At 38.8% G+C, this 23,767-nt stretch overlaps 1 protein-coding gene across 5 annotated transcripts in view; it reads left to right on the forward strand.

The window, feature by feature from the left end:
* The first annotated feature begins 227 nt into the window (after positions 1–227).
* Positions 228–23,767, forward strand: part of ZNF570 (zinc finger protein 570) — a 38,027-nt gene continuing 14,487 nt past the window's right edge. The window contains exons 1-5 of one of the 5 annotated variants that reach the window (XM_040445712.1): positions 228–405; positions 2,062–2,122; positions 9,473–9,556; positions 15,827–15,953; positions 16,279–16,374. In XM_040445712.1, the coding sequence (XP_040301646.1) occupies positions 2,120–2,122; positions 9,473–9,556; positions 15,827–15,953; positions 16,279–16,374 (310 nt within the window). In that variant the 5' untranslated portion in view covers positions 228–405; positions 2,062–2,119. Of the gene's footprint in view, positions 406–1,893; positions 2,123–8,556; positions 8,760–9,472; positions 9,557–15,826; positions 15,954–16,278; positions 16,375–23,767 lie in introns of those variants that run through there. The other 4 variants (XM_040445715.1, XM_040445711.1, XM_040445713.1 and 1 more) reach the window with 4 other exon arrangements.

Here is a 23,767-nt window from a genome sequence, read left to right on the forward strand (position 1 = left end):
CCAGCACAAAGGGTCCAGGGCTCAGAGCGCGAGGCCTCCCGAGGACTCACCAAGGAGCCCGCGGATACAGGCCCAATCCCACAGCTCAATGCCGCCCAAGTGGCACAACCCCTGCGGGCTGAGTCGGAGGCTCCTGTAAGGTCAGCGTCGGCTGTGACTGAGGGCAGCACGAGCCTCGGTCCGTTAGACGCCGGACAACAGTTCCCAGAGGCCCCCGCGGCTCACGGGGGTGGGGGCGGGCTGGCTTTCTTGTTGGCGAGTAGCGGTAATTAGCGTACCGCTGCGTTTAAGGGCGCCAAGATCTGCCCTGGAGGCTCAACAGTTTTGCTGCAGTTGCTTCACTTGAGCCCGGCACTCCACTAGGAGCGTGGAAGTGCAACTTGGTGTTGAAAAGAATCTGAAAAGGTTAGCAACTTTTCGGCCGAGGACTACATTTCCCAGAGGCCTTCACGGCCAAGTCTATTTTCTGCGCAAAGCGCCTGCCTTCTTACGGTTGGCTGGGTCGACGGTTTCCCGGTGTTACGGTGCCTAATACGTGAAGGAAGCTCCGCTGAGTGGGTTTAGTTCCGTCTTGTCCGGGCCCCACACGGACTTCAGCAGGGTGAAGACTGGGAAAAGTCAGGGGCCCGTGGCCGGACGAGATGGACCAGCTTGACCCTCAAGTTCCTGGCAGGCAGAAGAGGGGAGTGGTGTTGTGTCACCGTGTGTGGCAGATTTGGGCCGTGGAACTGGTGGTAGGGCGTCTATGGAGTCCAGAGACTCTCAGGTCCAGTGACTGAGGATCGTGAGAATTTGCGACCATTTGTATGACAATGGTGGCGTTGTATGTTCTTGTGACCGTTTGATTCTGACCCTGCAGTTTTTTCAGATACTGTGTGCTTTTGTCAATTCTTTGTGTGTTTCTGCTTTTCGGACTCGAGCCTGTTACAATATTGAAACTTACAAGGTTCCGTTTATAAACCACAGTCACCAAGATATTAAATGGGAGGAATTTTAAACGTTTGTGAATCCATGTAACTGAAACACCCATGCTTTTTTATTCTGTTGCTCCACTACTGCCCTAAAGATTTTTCCTTTTTTTTTCAGCATTTCATATGGGTCAGGCTCTGACTTGAGAAGAAATAAAAAACCATTGACAATGAAAGTTGAAGACTCTGCAGTAATTTTGCAGAAGACACTAAAATGGAGAAAATGCCTCTGAAAACACTAGCCCAATGCTTTTCTGCTATGATAGGCTGGCAATGAGAACAAAATGCTGCAGACTACAGCATGCTAAATATCGGGAACTTGTAGTTGTTGGAGATTATCAGGCTACTGACTCATAAGCTTACCATGAAGCTATATAAAGCCCGTAGGACTATGGTCCCTCTAGGATGTCTTCCTTTCACTAGATGATATCGGGCGCTGTTTCAGATAGTGTGAATTGGTCTGGGGAGGGACAAGAAACTCCAAACACTACATAAAAGGAACGTGCCCTCCAAATGAGTTTTGTTTGTATTTTGTCTTTACCAATAGTAAATTTTTTCCTGTCTGCTGTAAGAATTATTTTTGCTTATCATTTTGTTAAGAGATGATAAAAGAACAGAATTGGGTGTTCTATGTCCATCCAGCTTCCTGATTTTTTATACTTGGAGATTTGTCTAGATCTCCTTTTATTTCTGTTAACTTTGCCTTATATATTTTGAAGCTCTCTTATTGGATGGTATACATTTTGAGTTGTTTGAATTGTAATAATTTCCTGTTGGATCAGTCCTGTTGGAGTTTACTCTTTATAATAATGGCTTTTTAAAAAATTCTTGGTCTATTTTAATATTACTATAGTTTCACCATCCTTCTTTTGGTTAGTGCATGGTTTATCTCTATCCTTTTGTTTTTAACCTGTTTTATTTTTAAAGCATGTCTGTTATTAAACAGCATTATTTTAAGATCAATAATGACAATCTTAATCTTTATTTTGACATCTTTAGTGAATTGCATTTAATGTAGTTGGATTTTGGTCTACCACCTTAGAATATATTTTCTTTTTTGGCCTAGCTTTTAATATTAATTTTTTATTTTGAGATAATTCTAGATTTGCATAATTCAGAGATCCTGTGTGCCCTTTATCCAGTTTCCTCCAATGGTAAGTAACATCTTCCAAAATTATATATAGTGTCACAACCTGGATATTTACATTGATACAGTGAAGGCTTAGAATATTTACATCATCACAAAGATGGTTCATGTGTTCTTTTGTAGCCACACCCACTTCCTTCCTGCCCACAGCCCCCTGTTTAAGGCCCCACAACCCTAATCTGTTCTCCCATCTCTGTAATTTTACCTTTCAAGAATATTATATAAATGGAATGATATAATGTGTAATTTAGGCATTGGCTTTTTCATGCAGCATAATTCCCTGGAGATTCATAAATGTTTTTACATGTGTAAGTAATTTATTTTTATTACCGAGTGGTATTCCATGTGGATATACCACACGTTTAGTCAATCGCTCACTGAAGAACATGAGTTGTTTCCAACTTTTGGCTGTTATAACTAAAGCTGCTGTACACATTCATGTACAGTTTTTTGTGTGAACATAAATTTTCATTTCTTTTAGGTAAACACGTAGGAAGGATTTTAGAAGGAATTTGTCAATGTATACCAAAAGCACAAATGAAAAAAAAAAACTATCTGGGATTTTGATTGAGATTGTGTTGAAAATACAGATCAATCAGGGGAGAAGTGCCATCTTTCAAATGGTGAATTGCATGACCCATGAACATAGTATATATCTCCATTTATTTAGATCTTCATTCATGTCTCTCAGCAATATTTTGTAGTTTTTGACATAAAAGTAATGAAATCTTTTGTCAGACTTACCCCTAAGTATTTCAGTTTTTGATACTATTTTAAATGGAATTTTTAAAAATTTCACTTTCCAATTGTTCCTTGCCAATTTCTGATTGTACCTTGTATTTCATATAAAAACACAATTGATTTTTGTACCTTGATCTTGGAGCCTATTAATTTGCTAAAGTCGCTTAGTGTTTCTACTAGAATTTTGGAGGTTTCATTGGATTTTCTACATTAAATGATTATGTCACCTGTGAAAAAAGACATTGGTACCTTTTCCTATCTGTTGTGAATTGTGACACCCATTTATTTTCCAGTATGCAGGTACCACCCACAAAATTTGGGTGGGGTGTTGAGACTCTTGATGCCATACACACACCAAGAGGGTATGAAAAGTTTTATTACTCACATAATGAAGCTTCCTAGGAAAAGCAGGACAGGCTTCCCAAGAAAGTCTGCAAATGGTTTGCAAGAGGAAAGAAAGGAAACTGGCAGGGAGGGTTTTTTTTTTTAATATTTATTTATTTTCTTGAGAGAGAGAGAGAGAGAGAGCAGGGGAGGGGCAGAGAGACAAGGGGACCAGGGACCTGAAGCAGGCTCTGTGTTTACTGGATTAAGGTTGGTATGATATACTTTGTTTTCCTTTTAATATTTGTAGAATCTGTAGAGATGTCCCTGCTCTCATTCCTGATATGGGTAGTTTATGTTATTTCCCTTTACTTCCTCATCAGTCTGGCTAGTTTTATCATATTTATTAATCTCAAAGAACCACTTTTTGGTTCCATTGATTTATTTGTCAGTTTTCTATTTCACTAATTTCTGCTCTGATCGTCATCATTTCCTTTGTTTTACTTACATTGTGTTTTATTTGCTCTTCTTTTTCTAGTATGTCAAAATGGAAAAGTCATTGATTTGAGACTTTGATTTCTTCTTTGCTAATATAGTATTTGTTTCTATAAATTTCTCCCTGAATACTGCTTCAGTGGTCTTCCATGATTTTTATATAGTTTTCATTTTCTTTTGGTTCAAAATACTTTCTAATTTCCTTTTTGATTTCTTCTTCAACCCATGGGTTATTTTGAAATGTATATGTTTCTGGGGTGCCTTGGTGGCTCAGTTGGTTAAGCGTCTGAATTCTGACTTTGTCTCAGGTCATGATCTTGTGGCTCTTGAGTTTGAGCCCCACATGGGGCTGTCTGCTGCCAGTCAGTACAGAGCCTGCTTTGGTTCTTCTTTCCCCCCTCTCTCTGCCCCCCCTCCCCTGCTTGCATGCTCTCAAAAATAAACATTAAAAATATTTTAATGTATATGTTTCCAAATATTAGAGAATTACCCACATATTTTTCAGTTACTGATTTCTAATTCAGTTTCATTGTGGAAAGAGGCTTGTTTTCTGGTCCAGTATATGTTCTACCTTTGTAAATGCTCCAGGTACACTTGAAAAAAATGAGTATTTTTTTTGCTATTTTTGGTTTTGCTCTGTAAATATCAATTAGCTCAATGACAGTGTTTTCCAAATCTTCTGTGTTTTAGCTTATTTACTGAGAATGGTATTGGAATCTCTGACTTACTACTGTGGATTTTCTCTTTCTTAGTTTTATCAGTTGTTGTTTCATGTATTTTGAAACTATTGTTAGGTGCATTAAACATTTACAATTGTTATTTCCTCTTGATGAGCTGACCACTGTATTATTATGAAATTAACTTTATCCCTATTGTTTGCTCTGAAATCTTCTTTGTAGATATCAATACACCTACTCCAGTTTTCTTTTTTTTAATAGCTTTATTGAGATATAACTCACATGTCATACAATCCACCCATTTAAAGTATACACTTCCATTTGTGGTATGTTACATTATTAAATTTTTATATGACCATAAAATGTATAACACAAAATTTGTCATTTTAAGAATTTTTTTATGTGTACAATTCAGTGGCATTAAGTATATTCACAGTGTTGTACAATCAGCAATACTATCTATTTCCAAAATTGTTATCAACTTATTTTTTTTTTTTAACATTCATTTTTGAAAGGCAGAGAGAGAGACAGAGCGTGAATGGGGGAGGGGCAGAGAGAGGGAGACACAGAAACAGAAGCAGGCTCCAGGCTCCAGGCTGCAGGCTCTGAGCTATCAGCACAGAGCCCGATGTGGGGCTCCAACTCACGGACCATGAGATCATGACCTGAGCCGAAGCCAGCCACTTAACTGACTAAGCCACCCAGGCGCCCCCAAAATTGTTATCAACTTAAATGAAGGCTCTGTAGTCACTAAACACACTAGGCAATCAACTCTCAATTCCTCCCTCCCCACATCCCCTGGTAACCTCTTATTTTCTTTCTCTATGAATTTGTCTAATCCAAATATTTCATATAAGCAGAATACAATATTTGTCCTTTGTGTAGGTTCAGTTCACTTTGCATAATTTTTTCAAGATTCATCCATGTAGTACCATATTATCAGAACTTTATTCCTTTTTATGGCTGAATAACATTCCATTGCATATATATACTACATTTTGTTCGTCAATTTATCTGTTGATGGACATGGGTTGTTTCCACCTAGTGGCTATTTTGAATAATGCTATAATGAACATTAGAATACAAGTATCTGTTCAAGTTCTTGCTATCACTGCCTTTGGGAGTGGAATTGCTGGGTCATATGGTAAACTATGCTAAGCTTTTGAAGAATTGCCAAACTTTTTTCTTTAAATTTTTTTTTAATATTTATTCATTTTTGAGAGACAAAGAGCGCAAGTGGAAGAAGGGCAGAGAGTGAGAGGGAGACACAGGCTCTGAGCTGTCAGCACAGAGCCAGACACGGGGCTCCAACCCACAAACTGTGAGATCATGACCTGAGCCCAAATCAAGAGTTGGACGTTTAACTCACTGAGCCACCCAGGCACCCCTGTTTTTCATTTTGGTGAAGTCTGATGTATCTCTTTTTTTCTTTGGTTGCTTGTGCTTTTGGTGTCGCATCTAAGAATCCATTGCCAAATCCAAGGTCATTCCAGCTTTCTCTACACAGCATTAGCATGGTGTATGTTTTTCCATCCTTGTACCTTTAACCTATTGGTGGAGTTAAATTCAGTTTCTCATAGGCAGTATATGGTTGAGTCTTGCTTTTTTATCCCCTATGATACTCTGTTGCCTCTTAATTGGATTTTCAGATAAATTATATTTAATCTGATTATTGATACAAACCTTCCGTCTTGCAATTTGTTTCCCATCTGTTTTTTGTTCCTTTCTCTATCTGAGTTCTTTTGGATTGAGTGATTTATGATAATTTATGATTCCATTCTATCTCCCTTGTTGGATTATTAGCTATAACTTTTTGTTTTATTAGTTTAGTAGTTGCTATAGGACTTAGAGTATACATCTTTCACTTATAGTGTTTGTTCAAGTGATATTACTTCACACAGAACGGAGGAAACTTCCAATAGTTTATTTCCATTTACTTCTCTTGGTCTTTGTGCAATTGTTGTCATATGATTTACATTCACATCCTAAACTACATTGTTTATATTTTTGTTTAAACAATAATTTATCTTTGGACAAGATTTAAATAATATAAAAAAAAGTCTTACATATTTACCCAGTAGTTATTATCTCTGATGCTCTTCATTCCTTGTGTAGATCCAGATTTTTATTTATTTTAAAAAAAAATTTTTTAAATGTGCATTTATTTTTGAGAGAGAGACAGAGTGTGAGCGGGAGAGGGACACAGAGAGAGACAGACAGAATCCAAAGCAGGATCCAGACTCCCAGCTATCAGCACAGAGCCTAAGGTGGGGCTCGAACCCCTGAGCTGCAAGATCATGACCTGAGCCAAAGTCTGATGCTTAACCAACTGAGCCATCCAGGTGCCCCCAGATTTTTGTTTTTAAATGTTTATTTATTTTTGAGAGCGAGTGAGTACAAGTGGGGGAAGGGCAGAAAGAGAGGGGGACAGAGGACCCGAGGCAGGCTCGACGCTGGCAGCAGAGAGCCCGATGCGGGGCTTGAACTCATAAACCATGAGATCACGACCTGAGCCAAAGTCGGATGCTTAACCAACTGAACCACCCAGGCGTCCCTGGATCCAGATTTCTATTTGTTACTCAATTATACATGTAGGGACCCATGGGTAGCTCAGTTAAGCATCCAACTCTTGGTTTCAGCTCAGGTCATGGTTTCACGGTTCTTGGTTTCACAGTTAGGGGCTCATGGTTTCATGGTTCTGCACTGGTAGCATGGAGTCTGCTTGGGATTCTCTCTCTCTCTCCCTCTCTCTCTGCCCCTCCCTGCCCTCTCTATCAAAATAAGTAAACATTAAAACAAAATTACACATGTATTAAGCCTCTTGAGGTTACCCTTCTACTCACTTTCTATTTGCTATTTTTATCTTTATTTTTGTATTAATATATATTTTTTTACATTTATTTTTTAGAGACAGAGACAGAGCATGAGCAGGGTTGGGGCAGAGAGAGAAGGAGACACAGAATCTGAAGCAGGCTTTGGGCTCTGAGCAAGCTGTCAGCACAGAGCCTGATGCTGGGCTTGAACCCACACCCATGAGATCATGACCTGAGCCAAAGTCAGATCCTCAACTGACTGAGCCACCCAGGAGCCCCTCTATTTGCTACTTTTAAAAGTTTATTTTGTTTATGTCTATCCCAGCACCTCCAAGAGCATCTGGCACCCACTAGGTGCTTTCTAATTTGATACCACAAGGAAAAATTCCACACACCATCCACATCCACTAGTATAATCCTCAGGATCTGTCCACACACACTATTATATCACACTTCTACTCCACTTTACACCAGGCAGTCCTTTTCTATTATAGCACATTCTCACACACAACACAATCTCACACATGGTCACAGAAAAACAGCATGCCCGCCCCAACACCTAGGGTTTTACACGGACACACAATGACAGAATCAGAGGGTCGTGGCACCACTCACAAAATTAGCCAGGTTACAGAACTTGTTCAAATTTAAACACCATTCTAAGGGAGTATAGAGTCAGATTAAAGTGGTCAGAGTGGTGTGATCAGGGAAGGCATTTTTGGAGATGTGACATTTGTATCTGAATGGACAGAATAAGAGAACTTGGAAGACACCCGGTAGAAGAGCCATTTTAGGAAGGGACGACACATTCACACCCATCATCACCAAATCACAAATACAAGAACGGTATGCAAGGGTGACACTTCATACCCCGACCCCTTCCCTCCGATCTTCGAGGTAACCATTTCCGAAGCTGAAACGCTCTAAGGAAGTCGGGACCTGCGCACTCTACTCCCTGCCCTCCCTGTCCCACACACTTTTTCGGGTACCGCAGCACAACTGTAGGTGCTCGCCCCTCACTCCGTTTGTGTGGGCGCGCGCTTCCGAACCGCACCCCCTGCGGCTGCTCCGCGACTCTAAGTTCTGCGCCTGGTTGCTAAGAGAGGTGCACGGAGCACTTGTGTCTGCGCACTTCAATCGTAGGCCATCTAGTTGACACTCTACCCCGTTCCCGTGGCGGACCCAGGCTCCGAAGTGAGATCTGGGCTCCCACTGTAGGGCCAGGAAGAAGTCAGCGTGGGAGGACCCAGGGCAGAGGGGCGGTGTTACGAATCCCCCAGCGGAGACGCGCCAGTGTAGTCGGACTCTGCAGCGCCGCTTTTTCTGGTCCGGACTACATTTCCCAGTGGCCCCTGCGATTACTGGGCCGGCGGCCCCTTTGTGTCCTCCGGAGGCCCAGTAGCTTCTTTCCGGGCCCGCGGGGGTGGGTTCCATCAGACTCTTAGGGCAGGAGGTGGGCCGGGGTAGAGATTGCCTGACCATTCAGGGCGGAGACGGGATCTTCCCGCAGTTACTTCTGCAGGTAGGGAATGGGCTGAGGAATGGCTTGTGAGTCACCCGGTCGTCGGTTTCCGGGCCCTCGGCGTGACTCTAGGTGCGAGATCGTGGTTGGTTGTCATACAGTGTGAGACTGTCATCCGATGTGCCTGTGCACGTCGTATCTGTGACTGTGGGTGCGAGTGAGTCGATAGTTGATGCTACAGAGTGAGACTGGGGGGGGGGGGGGGATTGTGTCCCCAGTTTGTTCCAGTACCCTCGGCCTCTTTGTGACTGGGTTGTGAGTGTGAACGTCGGTTGCGATACTCTACTGTTTGAGACTTCAAGCTTTGGGAGAGCGTGACGGTCGTGGCCGCTGACTGTTCTGTGTCAGCAGACGGTGGTTGGCGCTATAGTTTTTAAGAATGAGTATGTGGGGGGACTGATTGAGACTATGAAGCCAGCCAGGTGATGCCGGTGTGCCACCAAGTTTCAGAACCACTGGTCTGTTGGAGAGGAGAGAGAGTGTGGAGTCAAGAAGACCTTTATTTGATCTTGGTACAGTTAGTCATTAGTTGTGTGCCTTTATGTAAATGATTACATTCCTCAGAGTCTTTATTTGTAAAAATCGAGAAAATCTGTTAAAATAATAAGGAAGTGATTTAGGCATGGGTTAACTTGTATGCAAACAAATTTCTAGGTCTCCAGTATGCTTTCTTTCTATTGGAAGGAAGGGTGTAACAGAAGAAAGAGAAGCCGAAAAATTCTAGGCTGGTGATTCCGGATGCTATAGGGAAACGCTACCTTTTCTTGTTCTTTTCCCCATCTCAGTCATCCAAGGACACTGCCATTTCCCAAGAGAAGAGCCAAGAAGAGGAAAGAATGGCTGTTGGACTTCTTAAAGCCATGTACCAGGTGAGTTGGTGTTTTCTATTTCCTGAATGATTTTCCTGCTCTTCAGATGTCAAAGCGGACATTAACTTTGCTTATGCTGACACTTTACTGGGTAACTAATCTCATGTCACTTATTAAAACTCTCCAGCAGTTGATTCCCACCTCATTCAGGATACATGCTGAAGTCCTTGCCTTGGCCTGCAAGACCATACATAATCTGGTCCCTGACTATCCTTCTGACCTCATTTTGTCACTCTGCAACTCACCTACTCAGTTCTAGCCACACTAGCTAGCTTCCTTGTAGTGAACGGAGTACATTCTTTTTTTTTTTTTTTTTTGTTTTTTTTTTTTTTTTTTTGCTGAGTACGTTCTTAACTCATGACCTTGGCGCTTGCTGTTTCCTCTGCCTGGAATGCTGTTCCCCAAGATACAGACCAACTTCTTCATTAGTCTCTGTCCAAACATTCATTCACTCAACATTTTTTTATTAAGCACCTATTAAGTAAAAGGTCTTAGTCTTTGGTCCTCTATCTTCTTTTCTGTATCTACACTCACTCCTTTGGAGATCTCAGTCTGTTTTATGGCTTTAAATGCCATCTATATGCTGACAACCACCAAATTATATACAGCCCAGTCCTCTCTCCTGAAATCCAGACTTCTATATCCAACCAACTAGACTTAGTATCTTCACTTGGTTATATAGTAGATATGTCAAACTCAAACGTCTCAAACTTGGTGAAACAAGCCACTGTAAGTTTGCGGGCATAGAAGTGACATATCTAACTCTCATTTAGTAAAATCACTCTGGCTACTATTGAGAATTAACCGAATGGAACAAGGATAGAAACAGGGAAACCAATTAGGAAACTCTCACATACTTCCTTATCTCAGATGCTCAACTTAAAAGTCTTCCAATCGTGAAGTTCTGTTTGTTCTATGTTCAAAATGTATCCAGAGGTTGACGACTTTTACTACCACTGCTGCTTCCATTCTGGTCTGAACTGTCATCTCCTACATAGATTACTGCTATAGTCTTCTAACTTTTCTGTCTGCTTCCACCCTTCTTTTAGTCTATTCTCAACAAAGCAGTCAAAGTGATTCTGTTACACATGTCCCATTATGTGACTCTTGCAGGAATAGAAATAATGGAAAATATAGACAACTCTTTCATTTTTTTTTTAATTTTTTTTTCAACGTTTATTTATTTTTGGGACAGAGAGAGACAGAGCATGAACGGGGGAGGGGCAGAGAGAGAGGGAGACACAGAATCAGAAACAGGCTCCAGGCTCTGAGCCATCAGCCCAGAGCCCGACGTGGGGCTTGAACTCACAGACGGTGAGATCGTGACCTGGCTGAAGTTGGACGCTTAACCGACTGCGCCACCCAGGCGCCCCTAGACAACTCTTTCAAATAATTTAGCTGTAAGGATGTAAGAGAGATGGGTGGTATCTGAAGGATAAACTGGTCAACAAGGTTTTTAATTTGAACTGTAATTTTTAATGTTTATTTGAGAGAGAGAGAGTGTACATGTGCAAGTGAGTTGGGGAGGGGTTAAGAGAGAGGAGAGAGAGAATCCCAAACAGACTTCATGTTCAGCATGGAGCGCAGTGTGGGCTTTATCCCATGACCATGGGATCACGACCTGAGCTAAAACCAAGAGTTGGTTACTCAACCAATTGAGCCACCCAGGTGCCCCAACAACAAGGTTTTTTTAAGATGGGTTTATATCTGTATGCTGATGTTCAAGATTCAGTAGAAAGGGAAATTTGAAGATGAAGAGAAGCAAAGAGGGGAGTGATGGAACACTGCTTGAGTAGGTGAGAGGAGCTGAGGTCTAGTGGACAAGTGGAAGGGTTGGCCTTTATTAGGAGAGTGGCTGTTCATATAGGGTAGTAATAGGAGCAAGTTAGAGTATGTAGGACAGATGCAGAAATATGTGTAGATGTTGTAGGAATTTCTGGAAATTCTCTTTGAATGGCTTTCGGTTTTTCTAGTGAAACAGCAAGATCATTAGTAAGGATGAGGAAGGAGATATTGAAGACTTGAGGAGAGAGGAACACATATGTAATGGTCATTTAGGAGAGTGGGGAAATGAATGGACTAGAGAAATGTATCATATAGGTAGCATTTTGGTCCACTTGATGTTAGTGTCATGAATTTAAAGTGAGACCAGATAGCATGATTGGTGTGACTTTCTCCAGCAAAGTTCAGCTGTTCAGGGTACAGAAGTAGAGTATTCTGAGAGATGGCTGTGGTTTAACCAGGTGACTAAGGGCAGGGAAACTGAGGGTATATCCATAACAAATGGTTGTGGTAGGAAGTGAGGGAATGTGGGGTTGAGAAACATTGAAAATGCGGTAAGTAGAACGTGATTTGTAGGTTCTAGTGGGGTCAGAGAATTTTCCTAATTGGGGTACTAGAGGGCAAAAGTTGGAATATAGGAGGAAGAAGTCAGGGTAGGAAAGTTGAGATTATGGAGGGTTTGCTACTTATTCTAATGACAAAGTCTGGGGCATGGCAATAGAAGTGAATGACTATGCAAGTGTGGAAGACAAGACTACTGGAGGAGAGAAGCGACACAGCTGAGAGCCCTGGATGTTGGGAGGATTATTTATATAGATATTGAAATGACCAAAGATTATATATGATAGGAGTAGTGCTGGAGAGAGTGACAGTGAGTCAGGCGCTGAGGTGTTAAAGGAATGACAGACTATTGGTATCTACCAGGAATTGGTAGGTAACTAAAACAGGGATGATAGAGTCTGATTTCATGAATGTTTAAAACTAGGTGGCTTTTAGGTAGGTGGGAGGGGTAATGGTCTAGAAACAAATTTAAGGAGCAAAGAGGTCTCCGGGTGCTGTGGTACAAGGAGTGTGGGAGATAAAACAGTCACCACATGACAGGGCTTCAGGGGAAGTAGTAGGTCCTCTCAGGTGGGAGCCATGTTTCTATGAAGGTAAAAAGGTGAAGGGAACTGTTGACTTTCTTCATACTGACTTGATTATAATTATGAATGGATTTTGAAACCACACGTATTTGGTTAGAGGTTAAATTTATTTATTTTCATTTATTTATTTTTTTAAATTGCAGTGTAGTTAACTTCCAGTGCTTAGTTTCAGGTGTACAATATAGTGATCCAACAGTTCTGCACATTACTCATTGCTCATCAAGACAAGTGCACTCCTAATCCCCTTCATCTATTTCACCTACCTCCCACACCTTTCCCCTGGTAACCATCTTTTTGTTTTCTATATTTAAGAATCTGTTTTTCCTTAAGAGACTCTTAAATACAGAGAACAAACTGAGGGTTGCTGGAGGGGTGTTGGGTGGAGGGACAGGCTAAATGGGTGATGGGGATTAAGGAAGGCATTTGTTGGGATGAGCACTGAGTGTTATATGTAGGTGATAAATCACTGAATTTTACTCCTGAAATCATTATTATACTATATGTTAACTAACTTGGATTAAAATAAAACAAAATAAAATGTTTCCTGGTTTGTCTTTTTCCCTTTGTTCATTTGCTTTGTTTCTTAAATTTCACATATGAGTGAAATCATATGGTATTTGTCTTTCTCTGACTGGCTTATTTTGCTTAGTATTATACTCTCTAGATCAATCATGTTGCTGCAAATGGCAAGATTTCATTCCATTTTATGGCTGAATAATATTCCATTGTATATATAGAGGTCAAATATTTTAAGAGATCATTTGTTAGAGGTCAAATATTTGAAAGTAATACTTTAAGCTCATTATATTGACATTGTCATTATTTTCATTAAATTTCATCAAAAGAATCATTGAGGGGTACCTCCTGGGTATCTCAGTTGGTTGAGCGTCTATTAATTTCAGCTCAGGTCATGATCCCAGGGTTGTGGGATCGAGCCGTGTTGGGCTCCACGCTGACTGTGGAGCCTGCTTAAGTTTCTCTCCCTCTCTCTCTCTCTCTCCCTCTCCCCACCTCCCTCCCTCCCTCTCTCTCCCACCTCTCTCCGAAATAAAAAAATAATAAAAAACAGAATCCTTGAAAACATGTATGTCATATATTAAAAATAGTTATACATTTATTATATATATTTATATAAGGTAAGGAAAATGTTTTTGGAAGCATATATGTAACATATGAGGGATGTTATTGTTGGTAGAGCAGAGATGAAGAAACTCACAATCTACTTCATATAATTAAATAAGAAAAAACTTATTGAGTGTTGTAAAATACTTCAATAATTTTTATTCTGTAGAGACAGTTTATGACAAAATTTTATCAAATGCCCAATAAATATTTTCTTGCCTTGACAGATTCCCCTCTTTTAATTTTGTAATATATAGTTACCTATATGTAAATGTATGCATACATGCACACAAATACATATGTTAGTTTTCATCAGCAGGTGGTCACATTATAGACATCTAGAAATCCAGAATCCAGCTTAATCACAGCATAGCCCAAGTTTTTAAGAACTTTGCCCAGGCCCTGTAAGTAGAACCAGTATTATAAGCAGAACACCCATTTCTTTGCACAAAATTTTAAGTACTCTGGATTAAAGTATTTGAATTAAAATTTTTCTTTAATTTTATTTTTTTAATTTATATCCAAATTAGTTAGCATATAGTGCAACAATGATTTCAGGAGTAGATTCCTTAATGCCCCTGACCCATTTAATCCATCCCCCCTCCCACAACCCCTCCAATAACCCTCTGTTTGTTCTCCATATTTAAGAGTCTCTTATGTTTTGTCCCCCTCCCTGTTTTTATATAATTTTTGCTTCCCTTCCATTATGTTCATCTGTTTTGTATCTTAAAGTCTTTATATGAGTGAAGTCATATGATATTTGTCTTTCTCTGACTGTCTAATTTCACTTAGCATAATACCCTCTAGTCCCATCCACATAGTTGCACATGGCAAGATTTCATTCTTTTTGATTGCCGAGTAATACTCCATTGTATATATATACCACATCTTCTTTATCCATTCATCCATCAATGAGCATTTGGCCTCTTTCCATACTTTGGCTATTGTCGTTAGTGCTACTATAAACATTGGGGTGCATGTGCCCCTTTGAAACAGCATACCTGTATCCCTTGGATAAATACCTAGTAGAGCAATTGTAGGGTAGTTCTATTTTTAATTTTTTGAGGAACCTCCATACTGTTTTCCAGAGTGGCTGCACCAGCTTGCATTCCCACCAGCAATGCAAAAGAGATCCTCTTTCTCCACATCCTCGCCAAGATCTGTTGTTGCCTGAGTTGTTAATGTTAGCCATTCTGACAGGTGTGAGGTGGTATCCCATTGTGGTTTTGTTCTGTATTTCCCTGATGATGAGTGATGTTGAGCATTTTTTCATGTGTTGGTTGGCCATCTGGATGTCTTCTTTGGAGAAGTGCCTATTCATGTCTTCTGCCCATTTCTTCACTGGATTATTTGTTTTTTGGATGTTGAGTTTGATAAGTTCTTTATAGATTTTGGGTACTAACCCTTTATCTGATATGTCGTTTGCAAATATCTTCTCCCATTCTATTGGTTGCCTTTTAGTTTTGCTGATTGTTTCCTTCGATAAAAGAAATTTTTTTTTAATGTTTATGTATTTTTGAGAGAGGGACAGAGTGTGAGCAGGGGAGGGGCAGAGAGAGAGGGAGACACAGAATCCGAAGCAAGCTCCAGGCTCTGAGCTGTCAGCACAGAACCCAATGCAGGGCTCAAACTCATGAACTGTGAGATCATGACCTGAGCCGAAGTCAGACACCTAACTGACTGAGCCACCCAGGCACCCCAAAGTATTTGAATTTTAATGGAACTGGTGATTTTCTCTGCTTGGTCTAGCACAATTTTCAGAGATATAGCAAGCACTTTCTGGTCTCATTTTTGATCCTTTCATAGTTTCTTCAACTTTTCAAACCATTCTTTCATTAATTCAATTTATCCAGCAAATATTTGAATGCCTCATGTGTGCCAAATACTCTTCTATAACTAGGGATATAGCAGTGAGCAAAGCAAAAATGTATTCTACCCTTATGGACTTCACATATCAGTGGAGGTTGGGGCAGACAATAACAAAATAATTAAGTGCCATGGAGAACAATAAAGGAGGGCTAGGAAATGGGGAACAGGGGTAAGAGTTTGCTATTTTTATACAGAACGATCTGAGAAGTACAAAAGGCCTGAGGGGGAACATGCTTGACATATAGTTGAGGATGTAATATAAAGGAGAGCCCAGTATGCTTGGGGCAGAACAAATAAAGTGAGTATGTTAACAGATGAACTTATTTCACTTCATTTTTTGATTTCATTTCAGGAGTTGGTGACCTTCAGAGATGTGGCTGTAGACTTCTCCAGAGAAGAGTGGGATTGTCTAAATTCTTCTCAAAGGCATCTGTACAGTAATGTGATGTTGGAGAATTATAGGATCTTAGTGTCCCTAGGTAAGAATATTTCTTCCAAAATTGAGTTTCTACTCATAAGGCCCTCTTTGCTACCACCATTATGAATCTTTGGATAGCATCCTCAGTGCTTGGCAGAATATCTGTTGCTGTGCCAAAGTAATGGTTTAATATTTGTGGAGTTGCCAGTGGATGGGTCTATTATTAATCTGTGTTGGAAGCTTTAGCTTTCCTGTACTTTGAACACATGTCTTTACACATTTGTCTCCAACTTACTGTAAGCTCCCTCTTCCCCGTTAATCAAAGGATTGGTTATGAGTTCTGGGATATCACAGCATGACCAAATTGTTTCTTTTCATATATGCAGGACTTTGCTTTTCTAAGCCAAGTGTGATATTATTATTGGAACAAGGGAAAGAACCCTGGATGGTGACGAGAGAGCTGGCCAAAGGCTTGTGCTCAGGTGAGTGAAGAGGAAATAGAAATAGGCAGGCAAAAACCTCTGCAGATGACAGCTCTGCTGGACATAGAGGTGTCACCCCTTCACTCTTCTTTGGTGGCGTGTTCTTGGATGTTCTAGGTTTTACTAGACACTGGGACCTTTTAGAGCATTCTCACAAATTTGTTTTTCTTCCTTTTAATGTTTATTTATTTTGAGAGGGAGAGAGAGAGCAAGACCCGGGGTGGGGGGGGGGGCGCAGTGGGCAGAGAGAGGGAGAGAGAATCCCAACTGGCTCCACCCTGTTGTCAGCGCAGAGCCTGACACAGGGCTTGATCTCACAAACTGTGAGATCATGGCCTGAGCCAAAATCAAGAGTTGATGTTTAACCAACTGAGCCAGGCACCCCCCGAATTTGTTATTCTTAACTCTCTCTCCTTTAATACTTTGCTCTCTCCTTTCTAAGAACTCTTCCAGTCTTCAAAAAATCTTTTCCTAACCTGATAAGCTTTTGAACTTTACAGACACCTGTAACTCAAGTGCCATGTTCAGATCTTGACACTTACAGGCAGTAAAATTTTGGGCAAGTTACTTAACCTTTCTATAAAATAGGATAATTCTTTTAAAGTACTTGAAGAGTTCCTGTCTCATACTGTGAACTCAAAGGCTGTTACTTGCTATTGCTGTAGTAGTAGTGAATCTCCAAATGCCTCATTTTTCTCTCAGTGGCAGTTCATTCATTGTTTCATCAACATTTATTGAATTAAAAATTTTTTTTACTGTTTATTTTGAGGGGGGGGAGGGGCAGAGAGAGATGGAAACACAGAATCTGAAGCAGCCTTCAGGCTGTGAGCTATCACCACAGAGCCTGACACAGGGCTGGAACTCACAGACCGTGAGATCATGACCTGAGCTGAAGTCAGATGCTTAACCGACCGAGTCACCCAGGTGCTCCAACATTTACTGAATTTTTAAACAAAGTACATGCAAGATGTTAGAGCGCTACATATTTGTATAAGTAATCAAACAATTGATAGACTAGTAGCAGAGATACAGTATTAACTATAAATAGCATATTTGAAAAGAAAGCTGGTATAAGGACGATCAGACAAAAAGGTGAGAGGCCAAGGAACCTGGGTAACTGAGAAGATGATGGTCTCTAACAAAAACACAGGTCAGGAACACCTGGGTGGCTCATTTGGTTAAGCAGCCAACTTTGGCTCAGGTCATAATCTCACAGCCAGGGAGTTCAAGCCCCGCCTTGGGCTCTGTGCTGACAGCTCAGAACCTGGAGCCTGCTTCGGATTCTATCTCTCTCTCTCTCTGCCCCAACCCCACTTGTGCTCTGTCTCTGACTCTCAAAAAATAAAAAATAGAAATAGAAATAAAAACAAATTAAAAAAAACAACAACAAAAACACAGGTCAGAAGCTAGAAACCATTTCAGAGAGAAGAGACTAAAGAGTTTAGGGTTGTGGCATAGGAAGATTTTTAGGGGCACCTGGGTGGCTCAGTCTGTTAAGCTTCCAGCTATTGGTTTTGGCTGGGGTCATGATCTCTTGGTTTTGTGGGTTTGAGCCCCACATCAGGCTCTGTGCTAGCAGTGAGGAACCTGCTTAGGATTCTCTCCCTCTCTCTCTCTCTGTCCCTCCCCTGCTCACACTGTCTCCGTCTCTCTTAAATTAAATAAATAAAAACTTAAAAAAAAAAAAGGAAGGATTTTTAGATAGACATAGGAAGCATTAAGGTAAAATGGAGGACTAAAGTTCAAAAGAAAATTAGGGACATTGTAAACATCTCTTGTCACTACCACTCCCCAACTCACCCCCCACCCGCTACCTCTCTCCAATCTTTTATGTCCTTGTTCATTTTTTTAAGAAAAATATTTGATGTGGAACTGTAGTTTCAAGGAATATATGGTTAAATTTTATTTATTAATTATTATTAAATAAATCACACAGGAATGTATATTAATATATGTATATAGCTTAAATATTAATAGAACAAAAACCCAGGTACATACTTCTTAGCTTAAGAAATAGAAAATTGTTGGGGCACCTGACTGGCTCAGTAAAAAAAAAATAAAATCTTAAAAAAAAAAAAGAAATAGAAAATTGTCAATGTTATTATAGACTCATGAGGGCCCCTGCCTAATGGTATACTATTCTCCACCTATGATCCATCCCCAACCCTCACTGGAGAAACCATTTTTCTACAATTTTGTTATCTTTTCTTGCATTTTCTTTCTTTCTTTTTCTTTTCTTCTTCTTCTTTTTTTTTTTTGAAAGAGAGAGAGAGATTGAGACAGAGCATGGGAGAGGGGCAGAGGGAGAGCGAGAGAGAGAATTTTAAGCAGGCTCCATGCCCAGCTTGAGCACTATTCAGGGCTTGATTTCACAACTGTGAGATCATGACTTGAGTCGAAATCAAGAATTGGACACTTAACTGACTAAGCCACCCAGGCGCCCCATTCTTGCCTTTTCTTTAGTATACCATATACTCCTAAACAAAATATTATATTTTTGTGTTTTCAACTTTTTACATGTGGAAATACATTATGCATGTAATTCTGACTTTTTTTAAACTCAAAATTATATTCCTGAGATTTATCTGTGTTAATTTTAGTAGCTATGGTTTCCTGAATTTTTGTCTGCTCAAATGTAATGTATTCCACCATGTAAACCATAATTTATCCATTGAAGGTCATTTGAGTTGTTTTCATTTTGTGCTATTATAAATGTTAACTGCTGTGAACCTTATACGTGACTATGGGTGTACAAATGCTGGAGTTTGTATAGAGAACATAGCCAGGAATTTACTAAATAATGCTATTTACTTTCCAAAGTGCTTGTATTAATTTACATTTCTCATAGTTGTGTGTGAGAGTACTCACTGCTCTATACTCAAAATTGACCAATTAAAAATTTTTTTGCCAATTTGATGAGTGTGAAATATTATCTGCTATACTTGCCATCTGAATTTCTTTGATTACAAAATAAATTGGGCATCTTTTGGATTTGGATTTCCACTTTTGTGAGGTGCCTGCTCAAGTCTTTTGCTCATTTTGGGGAAGGTTGTCTTTTATATATATGCTTGTAGTTTATATTTTTGATTTTGGTATTTTGTTTTAAGTAAACTTTGTATTCTAAAATCATATAGATATTCTCAAATTGTCTGCTAAAGATTTTCCTTTCATATTTAGGGCTTGAATCAATTGAAATTGATTTTTGAGATTGAAGTAAGAATTTAATTTCTGTGCCTTAGTGGAAAACCAAATGTCCTAGAGTTATTGAAGAAATGAGCTCTCTTTGATCATTGTTCAGAATGTTACATGACTTGAGTCAAAATCAAGAATCAAATGCTTAACTGACTAAGCATCTTAATGTATCGGATTATAGTATATTTATGGGTCTGATTTTGAGCTCTATTCCATTTCATTGATCTCTGTTTCTTTATGCCAGTACCACACTTTCTTAATTAAAATACTTTATTATAAGATGGGATATCTGGAGCACCTGCATGGCTCAGTCAGCTAAGCGTCTGACTCTTGATTTCAGCTCAAGTGGTGATCTTACAATTCGTGGGATGGAGCCCCATGTCTGGCTCTATGCTGAGCATGGAGTCTGCTTGGGATTCTCTCTCTCTCTCTCTCTCTCTCTCTCTCTCTCTCTCTGTCCCTCCCCTACTCATGTACACTCTCCCTCTCTCTCAAAATAAATAAATAAACATTAAAAAAAAAAAAAAAGAACAGGATATCTGTTAGGGCAAGTCCCCTACACCTTGTTTTATGTTCTTCAGAATTTCTTCTTTTCCCATTGGCCATCTGAATAGTTTAGAGCCAACTTGTCAATTTCCACCAGAAAACAACAAAAAAAGTGATTGGCTTTTGATTGAAATTTTACTTATACTCTATATCAGTTTTGTAAATTTTTCTATTTGTAAATTTTTTATTCTGTAGTTTATCTCTCCATTTATTTAGGTTTTAAATTTTCCTTTGGTATGTTTTATAATTTTCTTCATAAAGGCCATGCATATCTTCCGTTAGAATAATTCCTAGGCATCTTAGTTTTGTTACTATGTTAAAATAATATATATATATATATATATTTATTGTTGCTCATGTTTTAAAATGAACTTAACTTTTATACATTGACCTTATATCCAGCAATGCTGCCAAGCTTTCTCATTAATGCTAATAGTTTTTAGATTTCTTTGGATTTTTTTCTATGGGCAGGCTATCTGTGAATCATTTTAAATTCTTATAGCTTTAATTTCTTTTTCCTATTGCCCTATCTTAGATCTCCAGTACAGTATGAACTAAAGTAGTGATAGCAGGCATTCTTTTTAAAAAGTTTTTATTTTAATTCTAGTTAGTTAACATATCATGTTGTATTAGTTTCAGGTGTACAGTATAATGATTCAAAAATTTCATACATCACCCGGTGCTCATCACAGTGCACTGTTTAATCCCCATCACCTATTTAACCCATCCTCCAACCCCCCCTTACCCCCAGTAACCATCAGTTCTCTGTATTTAAGTCTATTTCTTGGTTTGTCTCTTTTTCTTTTTCCCTCTTTGCTTGGTTTCTTAAATTCCACATGAATGAATTATATGGTATTTGTCTTTGTCTGACTTATTCCACTTAGCATAAAACTGTCTAACTCTATCCATGTCATTGCAAATGGTAAGATTTCATTCTTTTTTATGACTGAATAATATTCCATTGTATATATATACCACATTGTCTTTATCCATTTCATCAATCAATGAACATTTGGGCTGCTTCCATAATTTGGTTATTGTGAATAATGCTGCTGTAAACATAGGGGTGCATGTATCCTTTTGAATTAGTGTTTTTGTATTCTTGGTAAACACCCAGTAATGCAATTGCTGGACCATAAAGTAGTTCTATATTTAACTTTTTGAGGAAGCTCCATACTGTTTTCCACAGTAGCTGCAACAGTGTGCATTCCCAACAGTGCATGAGGTATCCTTTTTCTCCACATCTTTGCCAACACCTGTTGTTTCTTGTACTGTTGATTTTAGTCATCCTGACAGGTGTAAGAAGTGATATCTCATTGTAGTTTCCATTGCATTTCCCTGATCATGAGTGATGATGAGCATGTTTTTATGTGTCTGTTGGCCACCTGTATATGTTCTTTGGAGAAATGTCTGTTTATGTCTTCTGCCCATTTTTTAAATGGATTATTTGGGGGTTGGCTATTGAGTTGTATAAGTCCTTTATATATAATTTTAGATAGTAACCCTTTATCAGATATGTTATTTGCAAATATTTTTGTGTATGGTGTAATAAAGTGGTCCAGTTTCATTCTTTTGCATGTTGCTGTCCAGTTTTCCCAACACCATTTTTTGAGGTGACTATCTTTTCCATTGGGTATGCTTTCCTATTGTGTTGAAGATTAGATAACCATATAATTATTGGTTTATTTCTGGGTTTTCTATTCTATTCTGTTGATCTATATGTCTATTTTTGTGCCAGTACCATACTGTTTTTTTTTTTAAGATTTTATTTTTAAGTAATCTCTACACCACATGTGGAGCTCAAACTCACAACCCCAAGATCAAGAGTCAGTTGGCTCCACCAACTGAGCCAGCCAGGCACCCCTGGCACCATATACTGTTTTTATTATTACAGCTTTGTAATGTAACTTAAGTCTGGAATTATGATGCCTTCAGCTCTGCTTTGCTTTTTCAAAGTTGCTTTTGCTATTTGGGGTCTTTTCTGGTTCCATATACAAATTTTAGGATTATCTGCTCTTCTTCTGTGAAAAATGTTGTTGGTATTTTGCTACGGATTGCATTAAATGTTTAGATTGCTTTGGGTAGTACAGACACTTAAACAGTATTTGTTCTTCCAGTCATGAGCATGGAATATCTTTCCGTTTCTTTATGTCATCTTTAGTTTCTTTCATCAGTGTTTTATAGTTTTCAGAATATAGGTCTTTTACCTCTTCGCTTAGGTTTATTCCGATGTATCTTACTGGTTTTGGTACAGTTGTAATTGGATTGTTTTCTTAATTTCTCTTTCTGCTGCTTCATAATTGGTGTATGAAATGCAACAGATTTTTGTACATTGATTTTGTATTCTGCAACTTTACTGAATTCATGTATCAGTTCTAGCAATTTTTTGGTGGAGTCTTTTGGATTTTCTATATAGAATATCATGTCATCTACAAATAGTGAAAATTTGACTTCTTCCTTGCCTATTTGGATGCCTTTTATTTCTTTTTGTTGTGTGATGATAGCAGGCATTCTTTTCCCCTTTGGTCTTAATGAGAGTGCTTTCATATTTTGTTATTAATAATTCTGATGTTTAAAGGTTTTTGATAGATACCTTTTTGTTCCTGTTTGCTAGAGTTTCATTGTGGAAAGCTTTTGAGTTTCAATAAATGTTTTTCTTTATCCATAGATGATTAGATGGTTTTTAGTTTTTTATCTGTTAATGTGGTGAATTACATATTACATTTTTAATGTTGAACCAACTTTGTAGTCCTGATACCAATCCATTTTTACAGCTTTTTCATTCATGGCTACTTGCTCTTTGCCAATATATTTAGTATTTTTTGCATCTATGTTAATCAGTGAAGTTGACCTTCAGTTTTTCCTTCATGAACTCTTCTTGTCAGATTTTAGAATCAAGATACTAGTCTCATAAAATTTATTGGTGAGTATTCCTCTTTTTCTTCCTTAGAATAATTTGTGTAAAATCAAAATTCTTTGTTTTTTGAATGTTTGGTAGAACTTTGTTCATCTTGTCCTGTGATTTTCTTGTAAAAAGAATTTCTTGTGAAAAGAACTAATTCAGTTTGTTCTAAGATTCTGTTTCTCCTATAGTAATGAAGCTATAGCATTTTTTCCTGAGAATTTTTATGTCCTATGTAAATTTTCAAATTTATTAAAGTTGCCCATTATCTTCTCTTATCTAAAGTTGGTAGTATATGTAACTATGACCTTTTTCCTCCCAAAAAGGGAGAAACAAATTTTTCCATGGATTTATCATTTTTTTTTAGTATTTTCAGTCATTTTTCTCTTCACTGATGCTCTCTAATTTATCTTTTTAAAAATTTCATGTATTCCTCCTCTTTATTATTTAATTCCTCCTGCATTTATTTATGCTGTTCTCTTTTTTTAAGTTTTGGGTTTTTTCAAAAATTTTTTTAGTGTTTATTATTTATTTTTGAGAGACAGAGCACAAGTAGGGGAGGGGCAGAGAGAGAAAGACACACAGAATCTGAAGCAGGCTCCAGGCTCTGAGCTGTCAGCATAGAGCTAGATGCGGGGCTTGAACTCATAAACTACTAGATCATGACCCGAGCTTAAGTTGGATGCTTAATGAATTAAGCCACCCAGGTGCCCTTCTTTTCTTAAGTTTTAAAGTTAGATAATTCATTATTTT

This window comes from Herpailurus yagouaroundi, unplaced genomic scaffold, assembly GCF_014898765.1.
Source record: "Herpailurus yagouaroundi ecotype Mexico unplaced genomic scaffold, PumYag 194, whole genome shotgun sequence".
NCBI classification, from domain to species: Eukaryota; Metazoa; Chordata; class Mammalia; order Carnivora; family Felidae; genus Herpailurus; species Herpailurus yagouaroundi.